General features: G+C 38.6%; 1 protein-coding gene across 1 annotated transcript in view; it reads left to right on the plus strand.

The window, feature by feature from the left end:
* Positions 1-26420, plus strand: part of MYO3B (myosin IIIB) — a 387431-nt gene that overhangs the window by 208450 nt on the left and 152561 nt on the right. The window contains exons 22-24 of the mRNA XM_088794000.1: positions 123-202; positions 4896-4973; positions 7093-7298. Of these exons, the coding sequence (XP_088650126.1) occupies positions 123-202; positions 4896-4973; positions 7093-7298 (364 nt within the window). The remainder of the gene's footprint in view (positions 1-122; positions 203-4895; positions 4974-7092; positions 7299-26420) is intronic.

Below are 26420 nucleotides of genomic sequence, written 5' to 3' on the forward strand. Positions count from 1 at the left end.
CACAAAGGGAAAATTACTCATGATCGTTACTTTAACTTTCCTTCACTTTAACTTCTTTAGTCATGTGGGTAAAAAGCAAGCCTTCTGAGCTCCAATTGGCTTATATTGTTCCTTTTTCCTAGGTAACTTGGCCCAGACAAGAGCCAGGATAACAGCAGCCTCAAGATCTTTGCCTCCACATTTCAGTGCTGGAAGAGCCAAGGTGAGTGGTAGGTTTGTACCCTAAATAATTTGGGCCACAAGGTGCTCCTGCCTGGGAATCATTGCAGGTGGGTTACACTAGTTTCCTTTATCTTGCCTACTGCCTTGGCAACCTGAAAAAGAGACTACAGGCATTTAGAAATCAGGTGTTAGGAATTTGAGACATCATGGAATCATTTACAATCCTATGTCGGGAAAAAAAAAAGTTTTCATCTACCCTCAAGTTCAATAGTTGGGGGACTGTGAATTAAACTCAAACTGACAGATTAGCTAGAGAAAAAAAACCAGATTCATGTACATACAGGCCTTCACCAAATAAATGACTCAAAGGGATGATTAGATTTGGGGAGTTATATACCATCTTAATAGGTGATGAAGAGAGGGAGAAGCTAGCATCCAACACAGTCAACCCCCCGTCACTGGGCCCCATGTCAGTGCCAGTCTTGTGTCCCCACTTAGTGCTATGGGGACTTTTGAGAAAAGCGATACTTCAGGGACTTTTTCCTTAACAAATGGATGGGTCACTTGATAGCAGTAAAAATTCATGACAAAGGTTTTGTCATGAAGATAAATACAAGCCCTTCTGAGGTTTCAGGATGCAAATAGTGGACACTAACAAAGACCAGGGAAAAATTTTCCTTCAATTTTTCATTTGTTCCTGAACTCTACACAGTGTATGAGACTTTTTGGAGTCTGTGTCTTTATCCTATAGCAAATTTAGTTGACAGAGGAGGCAAATCTTTTTAATAATACCATGCTTTCAGACTGCTTTTATGAGTTATATCAAACCACATAGAAAAGACGTATATAATGTTTAAGAAGTAGGTTTTGGACAGAACAGGGTTCCGATCTAGGCATGGCCAAGTACGAGCTGCAAGACTGGGAGATCTACCTAAAATCTCTGAGCCTTGACTTCCTTATATGGAGAAGAGGAGTAACAACAGTACTTACCTCACAGGGTCATGAGAATTCAATGACATTAATGTAGGCAGAGTATGTAGTACAGTGATTTCACATTGGAAACAATAAATGTTTTATTACTCACGTTTTGATAACCATCTAAAATTCCATGTGTGGAGTCCATATGTATATGGAAGCGTGCTCATTTCCTGTGGGCTTCGGGGTTTATACCACAATTTGTAAAGCTTACTCATGACGACTTTGAAGGCTAACCAGCACCTCTCACAAGGAACAGGGCAGGACATTAGTGCTGTGAGCAAAAAGTAAACTTGCTCAGCTCCGCTGGCTTGCAGTGTTGTATAAACTGCTGTTGTAGGAGACAGGTATACTGGGTTAGACAATGGTTTTATTCAGAATATTTGTTTTATAGATCATTTTGAAATGGGTTTCATTGGACATGCTGTGTTTCCCCGAAAATGAGACCTAGCAGGACAATCGGCTCTAATGTGTCATCTGGAGCAAAAATTAATATAAGACCTGGTATTATATTATATTATATTATATTAGACCCGGTCTTATATTATATAAGACCCAGTATTATATTATATTTATTTTATATTATATTATATTATATTATATTATATTATATTATATTATATTATACTATACTATAAGACCCCGGTCTTATAGTAAAATAAGACCGGGGTCTTATATTAATTTTTGCTCCAAAAGATGCATTAGAGCTGATTGTCTGGCTAGGTCATATTTTCTGGGAAACAGCATATTTTCTCTACCGATAAATATTAGGTTGGTGCAAAACTGATTGTGGGTTTTGCAATACATTTTTAACCTTTTAAACCACAGTTACTTTTGCACCAGCCTAATAAAAAGATCTCCTTGCTGTGTTGCATGGGAGCTAGTACTCACCTTCTGCCATGGAAAAAAACCCTGCATCCTTAACATGGATCACTGAATTAAAACTAAATCAAACACGCTGATGATGGAACGGCAACTGACTGACTTTTTTGGGTCTGTGCAAGGCAATGGTTTTTACTAACCAGTTTTACTAATGAGGAAAACGGAGACTTTGAGAAGTTAAATAACAAGTCCAAAGCCACACAGCTAGTAAGTAGAGAAGGCAGAATTTGAACCAGGTGTGTCTGATTCCAAAGCTTTGTGCTACAGCACTTATCTCCAGAGCCTAGGAAAGCTTTTCCAGTCTCTTTTTCTGCTATGAGGTAAACATTTATACTTTGGAGAGGACTGTTCTTTTCTTGTGATAATCCTCACCTTTTGGAAGAACTATTTGCTAATTGATGTCCCTAATAGAATCTCCTTTCTGGATTGTTTCCAAGAGGCTTTTTTTTTTCTTTTTTTAATTAAATGAGTCTACCATTAACTAAATTAGCTCAGGAAGGCAAGTTCTTAGGTTAGACAACAACCTTCTCATCTCTCTTGCTTTTGATATTTTGTAATTTATTGGTGTTCTCTGAAGTTCATGGTAGGACCAGTGCAGACAGAGGTCTCCTAGTTTGAAGGGCCAAGAGAGGCAATTTATAGTAGGTCCCTTGTCCAAAATTCCCTCTTTTAGAGTCACTCTGTGTTCAGGAGTATCTTGTGACTATGCAAATACAAAGGAGACCCTTGACCAACACAAGACCTTTCCAAATTCTTAAATTAGAAAATATCCCGATAGCATATTATTTATTCTTTAAAATACAGTACTAGATAGGTAGGTGACGAACTGCAGACAAGCATTAATATTTAAAGATTGTATATAACACAGAATAGGTTTTTACTTACTTCCCAAGAGTTTCTCTCTGTATGTGAGTACAAGGACAGAACTTGAAGTCATGCTGGGTGGTTAAACAGGGCAGCCCACAAGCCTTATGACTTTTGGAGTGCAAATTTGTGCTTCATTCTACCATACTTTTCTAATTTGCTGGAGGGGATGGGTAGTGATCTTGAAAACATTGCATATTATATCTTTTAAATTATGTCTCAGCAGAATTAATATACATCAAGGATTTTCTGATCACTAAAGTGGTAAATTCTTGAATACCAGGGTTCACCGTTTTGAGGGAGGGTAACAGGTAAATTCTATTAATAAAAGGAATTTGGGTGAGCTTTTCAGTCGCCCTTCCATAGTGCATTAAAGCCTAAGGGGCTGGCACTGGCTGGCTAATTTGAATAAAAAGAGAGGGAAATGAAGGAGGAAAGCACAGGTTCAAAGCAAGATGAGGTTCTTAAAGGATAAAAGGAAATGGTGGGGAAATTCCCAAAAGTTTAGAGAGAGAGAGAGAGAGAGTGTGTGTGTGTGTGTGTGTGTGTGTGTGTGTGTGTGTGTGTGTGTTTGAAGTTCAGGTGGGGGGAAAGAAAATGAGGAGGAAAAAAGTTTAAGAAAACTCTCAGAATTTACAATCTGACCAAACGCAGGCCCCAGCCAAGATCTTTTTTCCTTTGGTCCTGATTAGCTTGCCCCCCAAACCTCACCGACTCTGAGCTCCATCCTCCAAATGGGAGTGAGATGGGGGAAGAAACCTTTAGGCAGATGACCCTGGGGAGTACAGTTTTATCTCTGCCGGTGGGATGGGTGTGTTATGTTTGTTTTTCCCTGTTCTATATCAGAGCAGCCTTCCTTTTCAACACAGAGCATTCGTTGCCTGCTTTCTCATTACAAAAATTTAAGAAGTCAAACCTACAGGTGGTTGTCCCATTGCCTCTGCTGCACACAAATGAATAACAGCTTTGGGAATGCATCCAATCTGCAGTATAGAAAAAGAAAGCTGCCATGCCCCCAACATTGCTTCACTCGGAGATATCCTCAGATTCCTGCTAACTCACTATTACGTTGCTTTTCCAGTTTTTGAAAACATGGCTCCACATTTGTTCCCGTTCTTCAATACACCTGTTTTCTTTATCCAAGCCATTTGAAGCATTTCCTTCCATTTTGCACACTGTCCCCTACGTAAACACCCCTGGACGTAAGCCTCATTATTCTCCTCCCTCCTTGGACCACTGTCCCTTCAGCACACACTTTTCACTTTTGTTGAACAAGGCTGCAGACATCTTCACCCCATAGGGAGGTCGCTACCTGGACAGCAATCCACCAAGCAGAACACACATGCTGACAGCAGCATCTTCCAGTTCAAACGTTCCTGCCTCATACCCTTGCCACCTGTTCAGAGCAGATGGGAAGCTGCCACTGTGGAGGCCAGTGTGGAAATGCCACCCATGCACTCTGCAGACCAAATTGCTTTGTGTGTGCAGGAGCAGGGCTTTTAGTGTGGAGGTACCATAGCAAAACACAGGCTGCTTGCAATTAATTCCTACTATTGTTGTTTTTTTCATAAATTCCTAGGGCAGAAAAGCCACTGGAGCTTACCTTATTATCTGAGGTTCAACGTGGACTTTGGGCCCATGACTTTATAATCACCCAGCTTCAAGGGCCTTTGCCCAGTTTTCTTTTAAGAAATAGTTAGGTCTCACATGACATTATTGGAGAGCTTAACAGGGGCCCATTAGAACATGGAGAAGTATAGAAATAACACTGATGGGAGTTTATACTTAGACCATATTGTACTTTGCAGTGTGGTCATTGTCAAGTGAAAAGAACCCTGCAAATTCTACTTTTTCTTTTATATGTCTTTAAAATTTTTCTCCATAGTGTGCACTATTGTGTTCTAAACATCAAGACCCCTCAGCTATTTGACCAGACAACCCTTCATATTTTGAAAAAGCTAGAAAATGAATTGTCTATATCCTCAAAACGTTTCCCTCTCCCTATGTTCCAGGTGGACACCCTAGAAGTAATACGGCATCCGGAAGAAACCACCAACATGAAGAGACAGACCATGGCTTCCTACTTCCGGGTACGGAGTCTCCTTGATCTCTGTCCACCGCCTTACAGAAAGGACTTGCCAGCCCACAAAAGGCCCAGATTTAATAGAGTCATTAAAACAAGAGCAAAACACAAGAGTCAGTTAGAAAAAGTGGGGTTGTGAGGAGAGAAAATTATAGCAGGAAATTTACCTCCGAGTACAGTGTTCCCTCATCTCAGATCAGATGAAACCCCAAGGGCTGTAGAAAGCCCTCTCTGCCACTGGCACACAACTCTGTCCGTTGAATGTGCTGGGTCTGTTAGCATTTGAGCTGCTTCTTGGCGTGAAAGCTACTGGAGTCAGGGTCTTTTCTAGCCTATTTACTGAAAGTAAAGTAGTTAATAAAATTTCAGAAGGTGGCTTATCAAGCTCAGAGCCTGAGAGAATCTGTCTTAGCTTTGACTTAATTTTCCTAGGTTGAAGTGACCCATTGCAAGACCCATTTGCCTAAGCCCAATTATTTCCCAACTCTGCTGCCCAATTCCTGAAATTTCATCTAGTAAAATGACTCCTTTGAGTAAAAATGTGGTCTCTATAAAGGCTCTGTTAAATGCACATTATATAGGAAATATAAGACACAGACACTCTTGTACCAATTTGCACAGATTTGTTTATCTTTAAACTATAGATCGGTTAGAAGCCCCTGGGAGCTAAAGTCCAGCCAGCTTCATGGTGAAGATGCTCTTAGACCAAAGACAGAACTACTGCTCCCAGGAACAAAAGAATAAGGTTGTAAGGTGGAGTTGCCACAGGAAGGGGAAGTCAGGTGGGAAGATGGGTCATGAGCTGCAGTTGCCAGGCAGGCTGAAGGGCAGGATCGGGGAGCCAGCACCATGGATAGCAGGCTCCACAGAAAGCTTGCAGGTTCAAGAAGGCTCTAAAGCCAAGAAGCCTACCCTAGCTAACTGTGCTTCAGAGGCAGCCTAGAGCCCGGCTCAGGGTATGAATTCAAGGAGCCCAGAAGCCTTTGTGTCTAGCACTTTCTCCACGTAGTGATCCCTGCTACAGATCCTCTGAAATGCAAACGGGCATTCAGTCCCTGTTTCATCATTCATGTTTGTACATTTCTAATTGCCACTTATTTCTTATCTTGAGAACCACCCTGGTCCTGTTCCCTTTAGCAGCTATATCCTCTTTGTGTCTTGTTGTGTGTGTGTGTGTGTGTGTGTGTGTGTGTGTGTGTGTGTGTGTCTCCATGTCCCATGGGATCTGGAGGCTCTGAACAACTCTGTGACATCATCCTCAAGGATCCTAGAATCCCTCTATCAGCAGAGAAGGCTCTGGCTTATAGTTTTTCAGAAGTATGCCCATGACAATCAATTTGGTGTCCTCAAAATACTGGTCTCCAAATGCTAAACCCAAGAAATAAGGTGTATTGGCAAACTAGGTAACACCACTTTGGATCAGCAGGAGGTGTGATTATGAAATAATGAGATTGATTTCCCAAGTGGCTTGTAATTGCTCCTAAAAGCATGTCCACAAGGGAGCTCCAATAGTAGATGCCCCCAAGGAACAACTGAAACCTCCCTTGCACAAGCACCGCTCTGCGTTTCCATGTGCTTTCTCTCTGTGAGAGCCTCGTACCAGCCATTTCATGTAGTTAATCTTCATTATCCTCTTCTTTCCTCCAATTTTTTTGTTTCCTTTATACTCTTTCTGTTTTTCTCTACCAATGATATCTGATTTGCTTAGACTTTCTGGTAGTTCTTAGGTTGAAGAAACAACTAACCCCTTCCCTAAAAGCTGGATATTTTAAATTACAGATACAATTTATGGAATATCATCTTGGAATACCAGAGAAGAGCTAGTTCTGGTGATAGAGTTATGGGATAACCAAGGCATGTTCTTAGGTACCTAAATTTCTGCCACATGGGGACATTGCTTGGCACTAGATGATGTTTAAAGAATGTTTTTGAATCTGTGAACATCTGTAAGTACATACCAGAACTAATCATCTCCTATTGCTGGTTTCTTGTTCAGCCTCAAAAAAGTTCCATGAGTTGTTTGCAAGCCAACAAACAGCTCTGGAGGCTCCTGCAGTCCTGTGTTGTAGTTATCCCTTATATTTGTGGATAAACTCACTCATTTGATGTCTTTTTTCCTCTGGTAGTACTCTCTGATGGATCTGCTCTCCAAAATGGTGGTTGGACAGCCCCACTTTGTGCGCTGCATTAAACCCAATGATGATCGAGAGGCCCTGAAGTTCTCTCAAGATAGAGTGCGGGTCCAGCTCCGCTCCACGGGGATCCTGGAGACAGTCAGCATCCGCCGGCAGGGTTATTCCCACCGCATCCTCTTTGAAGAGTTTGTGCAAAGGTCAGTCGGGCACCTTGGGAAGTACATAGTGTTAAATATAGCTCTGCCATGGCCATCTGTGTTCCCTGGGGTTGGTCCCCCTACCCACTTGCCTCCAAACATGTAACTGGCCCGTTATTAGCTACCATTTACTTGCTTAACTGTTGAATTTTTATCGTACTTCCACTCAATTGCAGTGGTCTGAAAGAGATTAAATCCCCTTCTGATCACATTTTAAAAATAAAAATGTCCATAGATATTTATAGGTTATATGGCCTTAGTTTTCAAAATCTCCAGATATTTAATTGGTATGATGGAAATATCTCTCCATAAGGGGTCAAGATTCTGACAGATGTGAATGCACCCAGGCACCCACTCCTCTCCAAGGCTAAAACAATGGCATGATATAATGTGATAGCTAATATTTACATGGCACTTAAAATGTTCTACATGTATAATCTCATTTGATCCATAAAACAACCCTGTAATCTAGACTCTATTATCGTTAGTGTAAGAAGCATCAAAACCTGTAGAAAATTTTTTATAAGAGTTTATTTGAGCCAAACTGACAACGTGCCAGGAAGCAAGATCTCAAATGCTCTGGGGAATGACAGTTTTACAGTTCTTTTTATACATTTGAAATTAAGGAAGGAATGTAAGGAAGAATACATGAAGGTGGGAGAAATCAAAGCGGGAAAATGTCTATGATTGGACTACAGGATAGTGAACAAGATTATGTGCTCCCTTGAGGGTGGTTACACCTCGGGGGGGTCTGGAAAAGAGGAATACTTCTGGCATTTCAAAGGTGTGTTAACCTAGATGCACAAGAACAATGGACAGGGCTTGCTTAAGGCAAAGATAAACCTTTTATAAGCCTGGGGCACGACTACCTACCATGATCTGTCCAGTTAGGAATTCATAATCAGATCACCTTGTAGGGTTACTTTCAGTGACTGGGCTTGATTTATTACAGAGCCCCTTTTCATTCAGTTTCCTCTTTGGGTCATAAATCAGTCTGAAGGATGCATTGATAACCAAACTTTTGGTCAGATAGTGTGGTCTCACAATGCTAGGGAGGTTCATTCCTAGGAAATCTCAGTATTGACATTGTCTTGTTGAAAAGGTGGACCATTGTAATGGGGCAGTCCAGGAACCATGGGATGTGAACTGAGGTCAAATCTTCCTAAAAGTGTAGGGCAGGTAAACAGAAGCAGACAGGTGTAATGGCCTTCATTGAAAAAATAAAAAAAAAAAACCTTCCAGAAAAACCAAAAAAAACAAAAAACTCTGGATCATATCTATCCTGTGAACTATCATGATCTGAGTTTTGCCATTCTGTCTCATTTTTCTGTATTTTCCGTCTACTATAACGTTTACATAAATCAAAAAAGAGTTAAAAGTTATCTTATACATCTTCAATCATCATTAACCGTTGGACTGTATAGAAGAATCCAAAGAACATACGTAACTATCATTATGACTCATTTCATTAGCAGGCAGGTAAAGATAATCAAATGGTTTCTGGGTTCAACCTGTTGGTATACAGGCCTTGTGAATGTTTGGGGATAGTCCTCTACTTCTGATGTCAGAAGCTTCTCAACCTTGAGGAGTCTTTGGTGCCTATTGGAGGCGAGTGTCAGAGAGAGGGATAGATACCCATTCACAGTTAGGCAGCCAATAAGGTCCCTTCCAAAGAGCTTGGAGAGTGTCATTTATTTGATGTCGTTTCCAATAAACAAAATCTCCAGGTAGTAGTCAATGATCTCTAAAGTCTTCATCTCCTGGGAGGTCACTGTGTAAGGAAGAGGTTATCTATCTGACATTTTCTTGAAATGACTTTATCAACTCTTGGCAATAATGTAAGATGTCTCCTTTAAATAATGTCAATTCATAAGTTCCTTCATCTAATTTAAGTGCAGCTTAAATGCATTATGATGCATGGAGGAATGCAAAAAACGAAAAATGAGGATTGCCAGGGATCTTGGAAAAACCAAGGGGCTGTCTTGGATTTCCCATAGCCCTGTCTATTCATTTAATTTTTCACTGTTTTTTACCCATACAATATACTCTAGAAGTTTTCTTTATCACATATATTATACTACTTCTCATGCAATTTAACATAAAAACAAGTCTTTAAAGTGTTCCAGGAACCCTTCTGGAGTACTGCAAAGTTATTATTACCTACATGGATATTTTTAACTCTTAAAACCTCAATTTCTGATGAAAACTAAGAAGTGTGTAATTAGCATTCTTTAGCTTGACAGATTTATGAAGGCATTTTATAATCTCTAGAAACATATTTAACAGACATCAAAGTCAATTATTAGCATGGACTTATTTTTGTAAACCCAGGTGAAATATAAATATTACATTTAGCATCAATAGCTTGAAAGACATGTCTGTTCCACTTAAACAAATAAACTAGCTTTCATTTACTAAGGATTGATCTTAGATCATGTGAGTTTGAAAAGCATTTGAGTTAGTTTCCATATTTGTGAGAATTTTAGAGTACCCAATCCTTACAAGCGCTTGCCTTCAAATCAATTAATTTTAATTTATTAAATTAATTTTAACAATAACATCCAGGGGTAGAAAATTATCACACATTTACAACATACTTATATAGACACACATACAGACAGATGCAAACAGAGAACTTTTAGCCATGAGAGAAACTCACTAGTTTATAAAACGACAAGTTGGATCCAAATTTTGTTTTGGCAGTTGGAATAAGAAGACACTTATAATTTGTATCTGTCCTTGACAAGTAAAGTTCCAAATGACCTTCCCCTTTTTAAAATAAGGACAACTGTTTTTACTACCCTAAAGAAATGGATTGCCACCTAAATGTTACCATAGATTAATCCATTTATCTAAATCCTCTTTTAAAGCTTGAGAAACCAGTGAAATATATGCTTTTCATTTATTCTGCCTAATTTTATAGCTGGCTTTTTCTAATTGTAAGCACAAAAGATTAAAAGTATCAAAGGATCCTCATTTCGGCCATCTTCCTATAGGAGTATTAATGGGAGGCTGACTGTCATGGGGCTTGTTGGCCTCAGGCATGATTTTCCATGTTAATTTTAGTTTTTCTCTGAGATCTATGGAGTCTGAACAAACTTCTAGGGAAAACCAGTCTCCAACAAGTCAATGCAGTTGGTGTCCCTATAGGACTGCTTCATTCCCTAGAGGAAAGTTTTCCTCAGGTAATCCCACAAAGATTCTTAGTCACTCAAGAATACCTACCATATTTCCCTGAAAATAAGACCAGGTCTTATATTAATTTTTGCTCCAAAAGACGCATTAGGACTTATTTTCAGGGGATGTCTTATTTTTTTCATTTACAACAATCTACGTTTATTCATGTACAACACTCTACATTTATCCATGTACAAAAATCTACCTTTATTCAAATACAGTCATGTCATCTTCTTCTGGAACATCGTCATAACTCTCCAAACCCCAAATTCCAGCTTGAATTTCTTGCGACTCCATTTCCTGTAGAACCATCAGTCCCAATCTCTCATGTCCAGCAATAGAGCTCTCCTTAAATAAGCACTTCTCGTCCATGTGACCTGCTTGTAGTGCATTGGCAACACAGCTGTCAGTGATTTTATCCCATAAATTCTTCACCCAAGTCACAACCTCTTGCAGGCTAGGCTTCATAAAGTTTCCACGCTGATTTCTCTCCATTCTATTTTCAATGTAGTCATTGACTTCCATGTGCAAATGGTTCTTGAATGGCTTGTTTATTGCAATATCAAGAGTCTGGAGAGAGGCAGCCATTCCTGTGGGAATCATTATTTGATCTATTCTTCTCTCTGCAAGGAAGTTCTTCATGCCTTTAACGTGGTGAGTGCTGGCTGAATCCCAGACTAGCAGATGTCTTTGGCCACCTTGCAAAACAAGTGGCAGCATTAAATTGACCCACTTTCTTATAACTGCTTGTGCGCACCAGGCCTTTTTGGTTTCAAGAACATAAATGCTTGTTCAACCTTATCTTTCTTGCCCTTAGTGACGATTACAGATGGGGCTTTCTTTCCATCCAGACGAATTGCCAAAATATAGGTAACATGTGCACTTTTGTAACCAGTGGAGGGAATGTAGATTGACGAGGCACCCCTCTGATCAATTGTCGTTTGAGATCCTTGGCCCATAAACACTGCAGTTTCATCCATAGCAATCATGTTGGAGAGTTGGTATTTAGAAAAGTCTATACCATCAACAAATGACTTGAATGCAAGTGAACGTTTAATAACTTCAGTATCTCCCAGCTTGAACAGTGTTGTCAATCTTAGAGACAGTTCATGTCGCTGCAGGAAGCCATCCAGCCGGTGTTGTAATGCTTTGGATTCTTCTGGGGATATTTCTAACTGTGGTACCATTGCAAGGGCAGATGCTTGAATATCAGCCCTGCGCACAACCAAAGCCTTTGCTCTCCTGTCAGCAATCCATTCATAGATGATGTCTTCCAACTCAGGAAATAATGGTTGCCAACCTGATCCACACTTGCGCTTCTTAGCATTTCCCTTGTTCACCTCTTGACTGAGGTTACTGTACTCTGCTCGCCATTTTTGGACCATTCAGAGATCCAACTTTTTCTCTTTGCAGAAAACCATAAGATGCTTGCTCTGGAAGTCCTCCATGATTCCTTTCTTGTACTTAAAGGAATAGCTCTTTCTTTTTGCACTCATCTTGTCAGGGGGTCAAAATATTATTCCCTTTAAATCTACCATTAAACCAAGTGTTAGTTGAAGACTTACAATACAGGAGTGGCAACAAAAATGATGACAGTTAAGAAGGATGGTCCACGCAAAAGCGAAGAAAAATTGCAGGCACCAAAATTCAGAAAATGTTTCTTTATTTCACATGAGTGAATTAAGTATGTTCATTACAACACACGACGTATTGAATTATGAAGATTCATATAGACACAACCACGTCTGTTCATTATCAAGTGCACACATTATTTGTGCATTGTGTGTGCACTCCGACTGGTCATTCAGCAATAGTCTCGAGTTCATCTGTTTACATAGGCATTTATTTCTCTTCCAAAGGTGCCCACTTTGGTATTTACAAATACTTAATTATAATTTGGATTATCATTTATTTTAAGTATTAATGTCAAAAATATTATTTTTTGTATTTAATTATATATTAATATTATTATTTTATAATTCAGTATGGCTGTCGTGTGTTGCAATGGACATACAAAATGCATCCATCTGGCTGACGATCTTAACTGGGGCTTATTTTTGGGGTAGGGCTAATATTACAAGCATCCTGAAAAATCATGCTAGGCCTTATTTTCCTGTTAGGTCTTATTCTCAGGGAAATACGGTAAGATTCAGGTTACGGAAGCAAGTGTGCTTTCTCTTTTGGAGCTAAAGAGAGTCCAGTCTCTCATTTATCCAGCAAAGATTTTGTCCACACTCTCAGTAAGCAATCTAATGAAAAAGCCAAAATTAAAAGCAGCCACTCATTTTTCTTCTTTTTTTCCCCTGGGTTATCTCAACCCTTATTCATCTCAAGGATTTTCTAAGAACAACTCAAATTAAGTCAGGACCCACTACCTAATGCAGATTGGTCCAGGATTCCAAGAGAAAACTCACCCAAGTTCACCTACTGCAAAGTGGGGCCTGTGCTGGTACCCAGCACTGGGTCCAGGTCTACAGGGTGGTCCTGGGTGGGCTTCTCTGGAATCCTCATGACTACGCCAAGTAAGTTCAACATAAGAAATGTCCAAACCTGCAGAGAATTTTTATGAGTTTATTTGATCTAAACTGACGGCATGCTGGCAAGGAAGATCTTAAATGCTCCTGAGAATAACAGTTTTGCAGTTCTTTTTACACATTTAGAATTAAGGAGGGAATGTAAGGAAGAATACATGAAGGTGGGAGAAAGCAAGAGGGAAAATGTCTATGATTGGACTACAGGATAGTGAACAAGATGATGTGTTCCCTTGACGGTGGTTACGCCTCTGAGGGGTCTGGAAAAGAGGGTTACTTCTGGCATTTCAAAGGTGTGTTGACCTAGATGCTCAAGAACAATGGACAGGGCTTGCTTAAGGCAAAGTTAATCCTTTTATAGGCCTGGGACGTGACTACCTACCATGATCTGTCCAATTAGGAATTTGTGATCTGATCACCCTGTGAGGTTACTTTCAGTCACTGGGCTTGTCAGATTTATTATAGAGCCCTTTTTTCATTCACATTTATTATCCTCATTCTTCATGTGAGGAAACTGAGGCACAGAAAGAAGCCACCTAACTTTCCCAAGGTCCCATGCTAGAAAAAGGTAGAGCCAAATTGTGAACCCAGATAGTCTACCTTTAGTATCAATACTTTTTAATCTTCTCAGTCCATTACATTCAATCAATGTTTGTTGAAATCAAATTTCTGTGGAGCTTTTTAAACGTAGAAATTGCTTTCACCTTGGAATGAAATGCCATTCTTTTCTGCACAGCTGCTGTAAGGATACCTTGTGTATACGTAAGATTACAGATAGAATTTTCACAAAACTTTCTGTGAAGAAATAAAGGATGACAGTAACAAAAACCCACTTCTGAGAAGCACTACTGTCTAATATCTGATATCAAGAGAGGAAAATTGAAAGCTATTATAAAATGTGCCACACCCCATCACCCATCTTTTTTCTTTTGACCTCCTTTCTGAAACTTATGCCCAAGGTCATTTTTCCAACTTTTTTGGGGGGAAGGATGGGTCATAATATGGTAGCTTGCTTCATGAAGTCTTCTAAATGCCATTATATTCCATGGAGAAGAGAGGGAAGGGGGGGGGAGGAAAAAAATCCTTGCAATGAGAGCTCTTAAATTTAAAATAAGAACAAAATGGCTTTTTAAAAAGAAGTGTCTTTGAGCCTCTTTTTTTTCTCTTCAATTTGGAGATAGACAAGAAAAGAAAGATTTTAGAACATGAATGTTACTAGTCAAGTATTTTTAGCCACTAAGTGTTGAGTACATAAAAATATTTAAGAAAACAGATCAAGCAAGAGCAGCCTGTTAGCTCAGTTGGTTAGAGTGCAATGCCTTTAACAACAAGGAAGCTGGTTTGATCCCCACATGGGCCACTGTGAGCTACGCCCCTCTATAACTAGATTGAAACAACTACTTGACTTGGAGTTGAAGGATCCTGGAAAAACACACTTAAAAAAAATAAAAGTTAAAAAAGAAAAGAAAAGAAAACAGGTCAAATGCTAAACAGATTGGCACTTCTTTGTTCGTAGTCATAAAGCCATTAGGCAAGTATGAACAAGAGTTTCAAAATGTCAGTAAATCTGAGGGTATCAAAGATTTCTGAGCCAGCAAGTTAATTGGTATTTTGATCCTTTTGAGCAACTTAACAACAAAATGGATGAGTTAGCAGTTTTCTCCCTTGATGTTATTCAACAAATAAGTGTGCCTCTTATCTTCCTGTTCAGGAGTGCTGTTTTGTAAACTCTTAGCAGGAAATATGCAGACAAAACAAAGCAGGGAACAGAGCCATTCAAGGTTTATTAGGTGCAGGTAAATAAAAGATAAAGACTTGCTTAATGTTACTCTTTACCTTTTTGTATTTTCCGGCATTCAGGACTAAAATCCTGATGTGCGCACCTGAAAGGCAGTGTTTGGGGGATTATGTTGTCCGGTTCCAGAAAGGGGAAGGACTTCCCCAAGTCACTCAAGTCTGCAGACTCGGCCAAACCTAAAATGCTTCCTTGCCCCATCATCTTTGAATTTTCTGGCAAAATGGCTTGGAAGTCCCCTTCCTATTTTCCATTCATGGAGCTGTCAAGGAAAAAGGGTTGTTCCCAACACCCTCTGATCAAGGGGGCCAGGTGGGTTGGAACTATTTATCTATTCTCAGGTAGGCATGAAAGAGGCCACCTGGCAGTGCTGGGCAAGTAGCTGAAACCTCCTGGAAGTTATACTGTTGATGGACATCACAGAAAATGACTATAAATGCTCATGGTTTGATGGTCAGCGGGTGCTGACATGGTCCAGCAGAAGGTCTACACTGGGGAAAACACATATGAAAGCACGTGTAGGGCTGTGTTCCAGCAAATGTCTAAAGGATAGGACAGCACATTCAGTCAAAGTCTTACAGTTTATTTATTAAACTATTAAATTATTTAGTACAGTAATAACTAATACAGTTTTAAGGCGATCAGATTTCTGGTCTCCTTTTGGACATAATATTTGGCAAATAAACTAATATTTCTGATATAGATGTTTCCCTGTCAGCATGATAAGAAGGCAGGAATACACAGAGCCTGCATCTTAAAGATGATCAGGGGTTGCATGCAGATTCCTGGGCCTTACTTTGCCTCTAAGTCTTCCAGAAAGGCCCACATCTCTCAGGATCCGATTCATAACAATTGTTAAATCAGTGTTGAACAGAATGAAACTCTTCTCTCTTCTCTTTCATCAGCAGTTTCCACTTCTTCTCATGATGGCCTGAGAGCCATGATGCCCTGATATCTCCAACTCATTCTCACTTCTCTTCCTTCACTTTCTCTCTTCCACAAATCTAGGTGTTACCTTTGTATTCTCCTCACTTTCTTCAGACAGTCCATCACCAGGCCCTGCCAATTTCACCTGTTGAAGTTACTCAGCAAGGTTCACTTGGGAATCTCCCATCCCTTAAACTTAATTAATCACCCACTTCTCCTGATGTCTTATTATTATTATTATTAATAGTAGTATTTAACAGTAGCTTAATTGAGATGTAATTCATATATGACAAAAATCAACCTTTGAAAATGTACAGTTCAATGGTCTTAGTATAGTCACAGAGATGTGCAATCATTACCACCCTCTCAACTGAGCACCTGTTTGTGTGCTTATTGGTCACCCCCTTTGGAAAAATGTTTATTATTGGTTTTTGCTCATTTAATTATTGATTTTCTATATTCTGGATACTAGCCCCTTACCAGCTACATGATTTGCAAATATTTTGTCCCATTGTGTGGGTGGTGGTTCAATTTATTGATGATGTCCTTTGAAACACAAGGTTTTAATTTTGATGAAGTTTAAGTTTTCTATGTTTTCTTTTGTTGGTCATGCTTATGGGGTCACATCTAAGAAGCCATTGCTTAATCCAGGATTATAAAGATATATTCCTATGTGTTCTTCTAAGAGTTTTATAGTTTTAGCTCTTAATATGTACATCTATGGTCCATTGTGAGCTCATTTTTATGTATGATGTGAGATAGGAGTCCAACTTAATTCTTTTGTATATAGATATCTAGCTTTTCCAGCACTATTTGTTGAAAAGACTATTGCTTCCCCTATTGAATTGTCTTGGCATCCTTGTTAAAAATCAACTGACCATAAATTGATCATAAATTATTTCTGAATTCTCAATTCCATTCTATTGATTTATATTTATTGTAAAACTCTTTTGCCCACTCTTTTTTGTTGTTGTTTTGTTTTTATTGAGGAACAGTGTGTTTTTCCAGGACCCATCAGCTCCAAGTCAAGTTGTTGTATTCAATCTAGTTGTGGAGGGCGCTGTTCACTTGCCCATGTGGGAATCGAACCAGCTACCTGGGTGTTATGAGCACTGCACTCTAACCAACTGAAATTGGAGCTGCCCTCCCACTCTCTTGACATAGCTTCCTAAATGAACTTCCTGCCTCTTCTGTTCTTTAAAGAGCCACCAGAATATGACTTACCTGAAATTCGTATCTAAGCATGTTGCTTCTTTGATTAAAATTCTTATTTGAAATGGTCACCCAGACCTCCACTAGGTGAACTTTAGCGCTCTGCTTGATACAGGGGAGTCTCCCTGACCTGGCCCTTTCCTGTCTTTCCAGTCTCTTTTCTGTTGTCTTCCCATCTGTCAGCTCACACTCCAGCCAAAACTAAACTCCCTATAGCTCCATAAACCTCCATGCCATTCCGCGCTTCTGTGCCTTTGTTCACACTGTGTTGCCTGAATCCCTTCTCCCAGTCCTCAATGGGCTGACTTAATCATGCTAACGCCTGCTCATTCCTTAGGACTTTGAACAGGCGTTAGACATTACCTTCTCTGCAATACTCTCCCTGACTCCCCCCAGGCTGGGTCAGGAGCCCCTCTGATGAGTTTCATTGGTAACATTTACTACATTGTAGTGGAAACTAGCTGCCTGCCTATCTCTTGTCTCGGCATTAAGCACTTGGGGAGACAAGGATACTTTTCAGCCAACTTCCAGCACCATGCCTGACACAACTTAGATGTTTAATAAACATTTATGGAATTGAGTCAAACTCTTACTTATTCTCCTTCATCACTATCGTGTTTCCCTGAAAATAAGACCTAGCTGGACCATCAGCTCTAAAGCTTTTTTTGGAGCAAAAATTAATATAAGACCCGGTCTTAATATACTATAAGACCGGGTATAAATAATAATAATATAATATAATATGTAATATATAATACCAAGTATAATATAATATATAATATATAACATAATATAATACAATATAATATGGGGTCTTATATTAATTTTTGCCTTAAAAGACGCATTAGAGCTGATGGTCCGGCTAAGTTTTATTTTCGGGGAAACATGGTATCTTCTTTTACCATCTTCTGACTGACTCATTGGTCCTTGCTGTTTTGAAGTATGTAACAGGTATATGGAGCTGGCTTTGATGAGGATAAGTTTAACTTGCAGAATCTAGATTGCTAGAGCATAAGATTTCAGGGAAGTCATAAGTAACTCTTTCTCAAGAAAAGGTAAGAAATCATAATTAAGATGATAAAAAGCCTCGAATCCAGCTTGACAATGCTATTATTAGAATTTAAAACATTAAAAGGGTGACATTTATACAAATTTGCCTTCCTTCTCCCTGCAAACATAGATTTTCTTTCTTTTTTTTTTTCCCAGAAAGAGACAAGCTTAATAGGACAAGGGAGGTTCTTTGCTTTGGCTCCTGCCTGCTTTTCAGCCTCTTCTCTCTTGTCTCCCCACCTCTCAGCTCACACTCCAGAAAAAACGAGACCACTCAGAGCACCCTTAAAACAGCACAAAATATCCTTTGGTAAGGCAATATCCTGTAAAAGCATGCCGCTTCCGTATTAGTCAGGAATCTTCTAATAAGTGACTAAAACTCAACTCAAATGAATTGAAGCAAAATTTAAAAGGGAGTATATATTGCCTTACATAACTAGGAAATCCAAAAATATCTCTGGATCTGGAGCATCAAGCAATTTTACCAAGCCATTGTCTTTTTTATCAGATTTGCTTTTCTCTCTTTTGAGTTTCTTCTCAGCTAGGCAATTCTTCCTCACATGTTGGTAAAGATGGTCTCTGGAAGTTCCTATTGGAAGCATCATATAGACTTAGCAACCTCCGCGGCAAGTAAGTTCTGAGAGTTCCCACACAAGCAACTCTCTGGTTGTCCCAGCTTGGGTCTCATGCCCATACTAAAACCAATAACTGTGCCAAGGGGAATTAGTGGCAGAGTTTTCAGTCATGTCCCAGGGGATGGAGTCATCCCCACTAGAACCATGGTCTGAAGGGCTCTGTTGAAGGAGAAGGTGAATGGGCCAAAACAATAGGCATCCATTACCTCTTGTTTTGACCATTCTGTAACTTGGAATCTATTAAAACAATCAGTGTGGGGAGGTCTAGCTAGTTTCTTAGAGGAGGTCTTTAATTTAGAATTTTCTAAGAAGAATAAAAGTTTATTGACAATCACAATGTTAACTTTGGAATAAGAACTGTATAGTTTACTATAGTTAACCTAAGCATAGTTGACTTTTTTGTGTTTTGTGTTTTTTGAACCATAGTTACACTATTCAGTCTGTTTCTGAAAAATTTCCAGATCTACTTCACTAAAGGATTACGGATAACTCACAGCCTCTTCTGTCCCAGTTTGAATTCATCTTCTTGCATTTGGCATTTTTCTCTGATCTTAATCAGCATGGGTCATGATGTTCTTGTCCCACATTGGACGTTGATGGATATCACTTTCCTTTGTCAGGGTCTCCTTCCCAGCTTCTATTTTTACTTTTAGTCTTTAATAATTACTTTGCTCAAGAAGCCTGTTTCTTCTTCTCTTTCATACTGCAAAATTCTCACCATCGTCTCTTATTCTTTTGACAAAAACTTCTCTCTATTGCTATGAGTCTGCAGTTTTTCCTTTGTCCCGTACAATTTCTGCATTAAGTGGTTGACCAACTATCTTTGGGTTCCGGATCAACCTGCTGCTTTCTGCTTCTTCAGAGCAATAAAAGAAAGCCCCCCACCTCCATTCCTTTTAACAGTAAGTATAATGCCCTAAGTGGGATCCAAGCTGAATCAGATTCGCCTCTGAGAAGAGCTATGGACTCCATGGCTTTCCCGTGACCTTCTCCCTGGCTGCAGTAGCTCAAACAGAGCATCAGATAGCCACTTACCCAAATGGTTACAAAGATTTTGTAATATTTATTCAATAAAAAGAATGATGTTTGCCCTCAAAAAGATTCTAATAGCCAACCGTATCTCTAGATCCAGCTACCAAGGTTCTGGGGTTTCAGTAGAAGGAAAGAACTGGGAATCTTCACATTCAGCATATATAAGCATTCATTTACTCCCTCTGTTTTGGTTCAGTACCGCTCGGCTCTGGATGATTATAGGCAGAAACCTTCTATGTGAGGTGTGATCAAACTATACAGTGAATGTTTAAATTTAAAAAATTTATTACAGTAAAAGACACATTGCTATTAATCCCCCTCAAAATACTCCCAACATCAAGGCAGCCATGACAACATAACTAAAGACACTAACAAAAGAGGACTTCCAGAACTGCTTCAGAAAGTAGCAAGAATGATGGGATAAGCATGTTCAAAGCAAGGGGGAGTGTTTTCAGGGGGATTAATGGCAATGTGTCTTTTACTATAATTACTGTAATAGATCTTTTTTTATCTTTTTTTTTTAATTTAAACATTCACCATAGTGTTTGGTCACACTTCGTATTCTAGAAAACCTACCTATATAGTTGGGGAGGAAAATCTGAGGGTATGACTGCTTCTTAATTATTAGGTTGGTACAAAAGTAATTGTGGTTTAAAAGGTTAAAAATAATTGCAGAAACCACAATTACTTTAGCACCAACCTAATAACTTTTAAGAAATTGTATTGTTTAAGCTCTTTCTTCCCTCACAGTCTCAGAGGTTCCTGGGCTGTTTATTTCTAAGTCCTTGGGGGTTGGTTGTGTTCTTTGCCATGTATCAAGTTGCTTCTCATCTTTCCTCATTAGATTTAGGATTCAGCTTTCTCAGGTTTGCTAAATTTCTTACCATTTTTTCATCTGCTTTCTTGTTACCCAAATCTTGTTGTGCTTATCTTCACTCCTTCCTTATCTTCCTTTCTCTGTATCGTCACATAGGATTTATACCTTTAAGAAACTCCTCTTGCTGTCATTCTTCTGGGATTTCAGAGGGAGGAAAAGTAAAAGTACGTATTCAATATAGCATCTTTACCCAGTCATTATTTGCGTACATTACCTGTTTAAAATACAAATGAACAAAATTAAGAAATTTAAAAAATTAAAAATACAGAAAGTAAGTTATTTAATGTTTATCATATTTCTTGTAATTCACATCCAATTTTCTTTTAAGATTATTTTTACTCCCCTGACCCAGGACATCACAGTTTTGCATACCACGATGTAGGGAATTTCCAACTAAGAAAGACCAATTCTCTTTCATGTGGGATTTTGTATACTGTAATCCCAGGACTATATTTTCTTTAAGATCTTCCCTTTCAATCATTTAATATTTCTGATTGTTTTTTTCTATGCTTTCCCTTTGTAATTAAAATAAAATTAATGAAGTAAATTTATAGAATTCTTTGGCAGTGGCAGAAAAAACATACAATTGCATAGAAAAATTTTCATCTAAATGTGTGTGGTTTAATGGAATGGACACTAGTTTTTCATATTCATTGAGGGTGGAGATGGTCCTCTCACCAGTTTCAGAAACCACACATTTATTCTAATAAACACTGCTGTTACTCAAAATATTTTTTAGTTTTAATTTTTCATTTAGCTTATTTAGCTTCCTTCAGACCTAAGCACATAATTATTTTATTTGACTTATAAGAACATCCACTTTGACCCTGTTTTTTATTAGAATTGAATCTGAATTAATCTTGGCTATTTCTAAAAATTAACATGCATACATGACAAAAATTTACCAACTTTGAGGCTAATTTTTAAATGGAGCCCCAGATATTTATTATAAAAATGAATCCCCAATATAAAATACAGTATAGGGAATATAGTCAATAATATTGTTAAAACTATGTATAGTGTCAGATGTGTACTAGACTTATGGGGGGATCACTTCATAAATTATACAAATGTCTAACCACTATGCTATATACCTGAAACTAATGTAAAATAATATTGAATATTAGCTATAATTTTAAAATATAGTTACAGGGATATATAACACAGCATAGGAAATATAGTCAATAATATTCAAAGAACTAGGTACAGTGTCAGATGGATAATAGACTTGTTGGAGTTATCACGTTGTGAGGTACATAAATGTCTAATCACTATGTTGTTTTGTAGACCTGAAACTAATAAAAAAAAAAATTTTTAAGTTAAAAATAAATAAAAATGAATCCCTGAAATATTTGTGGAAATAGAGCATTCTTAGGGATGTAATTTCCCAAGGAAGTGGGGAAGGGGTGATCTTTAAAAGAAACCACATTTATTAGGCATTTTGGCTCTGGTGTGACTTAAACGAGTATTTGTGAATCAGTTACCTGATTTTATAATCACCTTCCAAATAGTAGCAGGATCTCTAGCAGCTCCGGAGAAGCCTTGTGAATGCCAAGGATTATGGCCATACACAGTCATCGCTTCTCAACATTTGTGAAGAATCAAAGTGCCCTCATAAGAAATGTCTCCTAAAAAGTCATTTATACACCTCCTCCTTTACGTGTGTGTCTACATCTCTAATAGAGCGCCTGGAACATAGTAATGCTCAAAAAATTGTGGAACAAATGATTCTACCCCTGCGTCCCTCAACAAAGCTGCATTGTTCTTGCTGTTTTACTGATTTATATTCTAAAAAAGAAGACTCACAAAACTCCTCACTGAATAACTGACTCTGAATAACAAACAAACATTTTTAGTGGCTTAAAAAAAAAAAAAAGAGTTTCTCAGTCTCACCACAGCTGACATTTTGGACCAGATAGTTCTTTGTTGTGGAAGTCTGTCCCTGTGCCTTGTAAGATGTATAGCAGTGTCCCTGGCTTCTACCTATTAAGATGCCAATAGCCCCTCACTCCCAAGTTGTGATAACAAAACATATCTCCAGATACTGCCAAATGTCCCCTGGGGGGCAAAATTGCCCAAATTGAGAACCACTGGCAAATAGGTTTGTTTGTTTCTCACAAAAAGAAATTGAGAAATAAGCTACTTTTAATATTCACATTTAATGTTAGGCTTTAGCTGTTCAATTATGTCATCAGGGCCCCTGAATACTATCTGGCCTCTTTGTATTCCTTTTTATCACCCTTAGTGTGCGAGTTGGCTTGTATTCTCATAGAAAGAAAGTGGCTGCGGTCTCTCCAGGCATCGGGTCTGAATTGTAGGCTGGAAGAAAGGGCTGCACGACTGGCTAAGCCAGCTACATTTGCCTCACTTTTATTGTGAAAGAAAACATTTTCCCAGAAGCCATTTTATATACCTCTCTTTGGACTGAACTTAGTCATAGGATCATTTCTAGCTCCAGAGAAGGGCTTAGAAAGTAGGGAACCGGCCTGGGGCTAGGTATATTGCTACCAGAAGAAAAACTGGTGTTCAGTTAGCTTGGAGGAAGTGGGGATAGAAATGGGAAAGGCTAATCATGCTATCATAGAAAAGAAATGTAATGTTTACTAATTGAATGAAGGAGTGACAGAATGACTAAGGGTCTGAGTGACTCTGAATAAATACTTCCAGTTCCTCACAACCCACTCATTTTTTACTCCTTGCTTCCCAGCTTCTTCCTCAAGCTTGTTGTTTAAGAGTTACCAAGTGCAAAGGCGCCTGAGTAGAAGCAGGCAAAATACTGAGGACTCTTTCATTCCATTGCCATGGAAAGACATATTTGCAGTTTTAAGCCTGTAACACGTTCTTTTAGCTCTTGGAAAGTGAACTGAATATCACAGTTATCACTGTGAAAACTTTAGCTGTGAAGTCAGGGTCCCTAACAATCCCTTACAGAGCCCTAAAGTGAATACTGGCTCATAGGACAGAAGTGGAGAGAAAAATCAGCATCACACACGAATTCAAACATCTTAGCAAAGGCTGAAATCCAAATTTTAATTTTCAAAGAATAAAGCTTCTACTTTTTTCTCTGGGTAGTCAGCAGTAGATAAGGAAACACAAATCCTTCAGGAGCCAGGATGCGATGCCATGCCTTGTCTCTCACAGGACATTCCTGGATTTCTTTTCTTTTCACGTGTAACAACATAGGTGAGAACCTGCATAAAATAGATCTTAATATGCCATTCAGATAAGCTAGTATATCTGCAGCAAAGTGAACAGAATCCTTAGCTCCCTGTAAATCGATTTGTATGGTAGTGAGGGACATGTTAAGAGATAATACTTAGAGAGGATAATGGGCAGCTTCAACACTGTAAATAAAATATATTGCATGCTTATGTGAACAGTCTCCATAGTTACCTTCAGGGGTGGAATTGAATGGCAGCATTCTCTGGGGGGGAAATCTCTAATAACTGCTATCCTTGTATACTGTCATTACTGCCCATTTTCCTCTGTTTAATTGAGAGAGTGAGTTGCTCACCTTTCCCCAACTGTGTGTGTGTGTTGATTCCTTTTATGTAGATGAGACCTTAGATGACTTGTGTTTTCTCTTAACTCTTCCATTACTATTGTTATAACCTTGGTTAGTGCCGTAAACAAAAACATTTTAAAAATGCCTTTTACAATACTGTTGAAAGACTCTAAGAGATGGCCTTGTCTAACTTTCCCATTTCGCAGATGAGGAGGCTGAGGCCAGAGAGGTGAAATAGCTTCCTCCACATGCCATCTCTAGGAGGGCATAGTATCAGTCTCTGCAGATTGCTCTAGACTGAATAGAATTTCTGTGACCACCTCCATCCTTTCTTGGGGGACAGGATGGGTTCAAAGTGGCCTTGCCTGAGCTGAGAATCCTTTCCAACTTGCCTATGGCTATGAACAATTCAAAAATCCCAAAACTCATTCTTTTAAGGTTCTGACTGTTTTGTGGAGCCCACACTGATGACAGCTGTCTTTCACTTATTAAAGTGCCAGAAAAATCATTTCTGTAGTTGATAGCTCTACAGATTCAGCCTGAAATTTGTAGCGATGATTCTCAAAATGGTTACAAGAGATAATAACAATCACACTCTTCTCCAAAGATACTGAGTGGTGGCAATAACAATAAGTCAAGGCTATCTTTCCTGACTTCCCTAATGTCTGTACTGTTGGCAGCCTCATGAGCTAATTCAGTTATAGGGAAGCCACTCTGGACCTTTGGATTGGCTGCCCAGAAAATTAATGGCTAAATTAAAACTCTGTGTGCCTGCTTGGAGAGTCCTTAAAACAAATTTTAGTGGGTCTAACTTATGTTAGATAATGATAACAATGAGGTAGAAAGAAAAAAAAAAGAGTGAAGAAAATAATGAACAAAAAGGAGAAAAGGTGGGAGAGGAGAAGGAGAATGTGACATGGACAATAGCTGCAGATCTGGTCCTCAATCAAGCATATTTCCTTCAGAGCCCAGATGTGACTGTGGAATTCCCCCCAACATGGCGCTCTAGGACACCATTGCCCCAATCAGCCGACCCACAGTTGACCTCCTAGTCAATCCTGTTCTAGTATGTTCCTTTCACTTCATAGTAAATATCCACCCACCCCTATGCATCATGGTTTAGGGATGACTTAGAGGAAAGATTGCTGGCTATTCTTTTATAAACATTTGGGTTGAGGAAAAGAAAAATAGATTTTTGTCAAAGAAAGGAAGGAGAGAAAAGAGAGAGAGGCATTTATTGACTACTTGCTCATGGCAGGCTTCATGTTAGTGCCTTACATATATCATCTCACTTAACACTAGTAATAGCCCCCCAAATCGATAACATTATTCCAGTTTTAGAAACAAGGAAACTAGCTTAAAGTCACATAGATAGTGTGTGGCAGAGTTACAATATGAAATAAGAGTCTATCTGATTTCAAAGCCCGTCCTCAAAATATGTAAATGAGACAGTTAAACATATATGATATTTATTGCAAAATCAGTCTGTCAAATTCAATCACAAAAAATACATTCATAATTTCATTTGTTGTAAAATAGAATAATCAGTTTAAAATTTAACTTCCTATTACAAATTAATTTGTGAATAAACTCAGCTTCAATTTCTAGTTCCCAGTGCCTTTTTTTCTTTAGAAGGCCTCCCATTTAAAGCTTATGAGCAGAAAGTAGCAGCAGCATCAGACACATTTATTAAGCACCTATAGTGTGTGCTGAGTACTATAGTGAATAATACTGAATTAGAAGAAATCTACAATCTCAGGAGTTCCACTAATATAGGTTAACATGATTTCTTACCCTAAGGCCCGTAATTGAGGAGTCGTCCTAAGAATATAATCGTTTTTTTTTTGTTTTTTTTTGTAGCAGATGGTGACCAGCTGTTCTGTCTTCACTGAAGGCCAAACACAAAGGGAAAAATTTAAAATAAAGGGGCTTATGGTAAATATGAGAAAGAACTTAATAAACTAAATCTGGATTTTTATACACAGTAAAGGGAAATGGGCAATTGGGGGTAATTATCAAATTGTCCAAGCCAAAATAGCTTAGTTCCTTCTATTATCTACATAACAGAAAATTATTTATATGGATTGAATTGTTCCGATAATTGTCCTGGATTTTCCGTATCTGAGTAGACAATCTGGGTGGTCACTGATGTAGATTGAGCATCCCTCAAGGAATATTTTAAAATAGGAAGAGTTAACACTCTTTGCCCTACGACTGAGGACATTTCTGCTTAGATGCAACTGATATTAATCAAATTAGTAGCTACATGATTCTTTGACCAGGATTTGAGCCCATTGTAATTAAAACTTACCAGTTTTACCTAATGTTTGAAATTAATTTTTTATTGCAAAATTAGTGTATGAATATCCTTTCCTCTAAAA

The sequence above is a fragment of the Rhinolophus sinicus genome, chromosome 17, assembly GCF_057876585.1.
Source record: "Rhinolophus sinicus isolate RSI-liver-muscle chromosome 17, RSI-T2T, whole genome shotgun sequence".
Lineage (NCBI taxonomy): Eukaryota > Metazoa > Chordata > Mammalia > Chiroptera > Rhinolophidae > Rhinolophus > Rhinolophus sinicus.